General features: G+C 24.8%; 2 protein-coding genes across 4 annotated transcripts in view; both read left to right on the top strand.

Annotated features, from left to right (window-relative positions):
• Nucleotides 1-560, top strand: part of LOC107644694 (3-hydroxyisobutyryl-CoA hydrolase 1) — a 42,537-nt gene that overhangs the window by 37,967 nt on the left and 4,010 nt on the right. The gene's annotated exons all lie outside the window — the stretch shown is intronic.
• The window catches only part of LOC107644697 (probable 3-hydroxyisobutyryl-CoA hydrolase 3), a 2,761-nt gene that overhangs the window by 351 nt on the left and 1,850 nt on the right, over nt 1-560 (top strand). Inside the window, exon 2 of the mRNA XM_016348627.2 lies at nt 342-422. Coding sequence (XP_016204113.1) covers nt 342-422 — 81 coding nt within the window. The remainder of the gene's footprint in view (nt 1-341; nt 423-560) is intronic.

Here is a 560-nt window from a genome sequence, read left to right as displayed (position 1 = left end):
CTGTTTACTGTTTAAAAAAAGAAAAAATGTTTTTTAAATTCAAATATAAATTTAAGCACTTAAATGCTATTTTAATTAAAATTTACATTTAAATACTATTGCAACAGTAATAATGGTTTACTACAATGTTATTATGAATTTACGAATTATATATATGTACAAGAACAGCTAGCTTTTTTTTTCTTATATAAAATATTTTCAGTTAAAAAATATATAAGACTCAACTATATTTATAGACTATAGAAGTGTAAGTACAATTATGAATTCTGTAATAAGAAGCATGCAAAAATAACAATAAATAATTCAACTATATGAATATTTATATATATGTCTCCTTGCAGGTACTTTTCGCAGGAAATTCTTCTGTGAAGCTAGTGATACTAAATAGGCCTCGCAAGTTAAATGCCCTTAACCTTGAAATGGTAAGTAATCCATGCCAAGACGTGGTTTGGGTCACTAATTTCAGTGAGATTAACAATTTTTATTATGATAAAAAGTAGCTAAGAATTTATTTTAATTTAGTTCGCTAAGTCAAAAATGCACTTTATTTTTAAAGAGCC

This window comes from Arachis ipaensis, chromosome B05, assembly GCF_000816755.2.
Source record: "Arachis ipaensis cultivar K30076 chromosome B05, Araip1.1, whole genome shotgun sequence".
NCBI classification, from domain to species: Eukaryota; Viridiplantae; Streptophyta; class Magnoliopsida; order Fabales; family Fabaceae; genus Arachis; species Arachis ipaensis.
The sequence above is the reverse complement of the archived record's forward strand: the minus strand, read 5'-3'. Positions and strand labels throughout refer to the sequence as shown.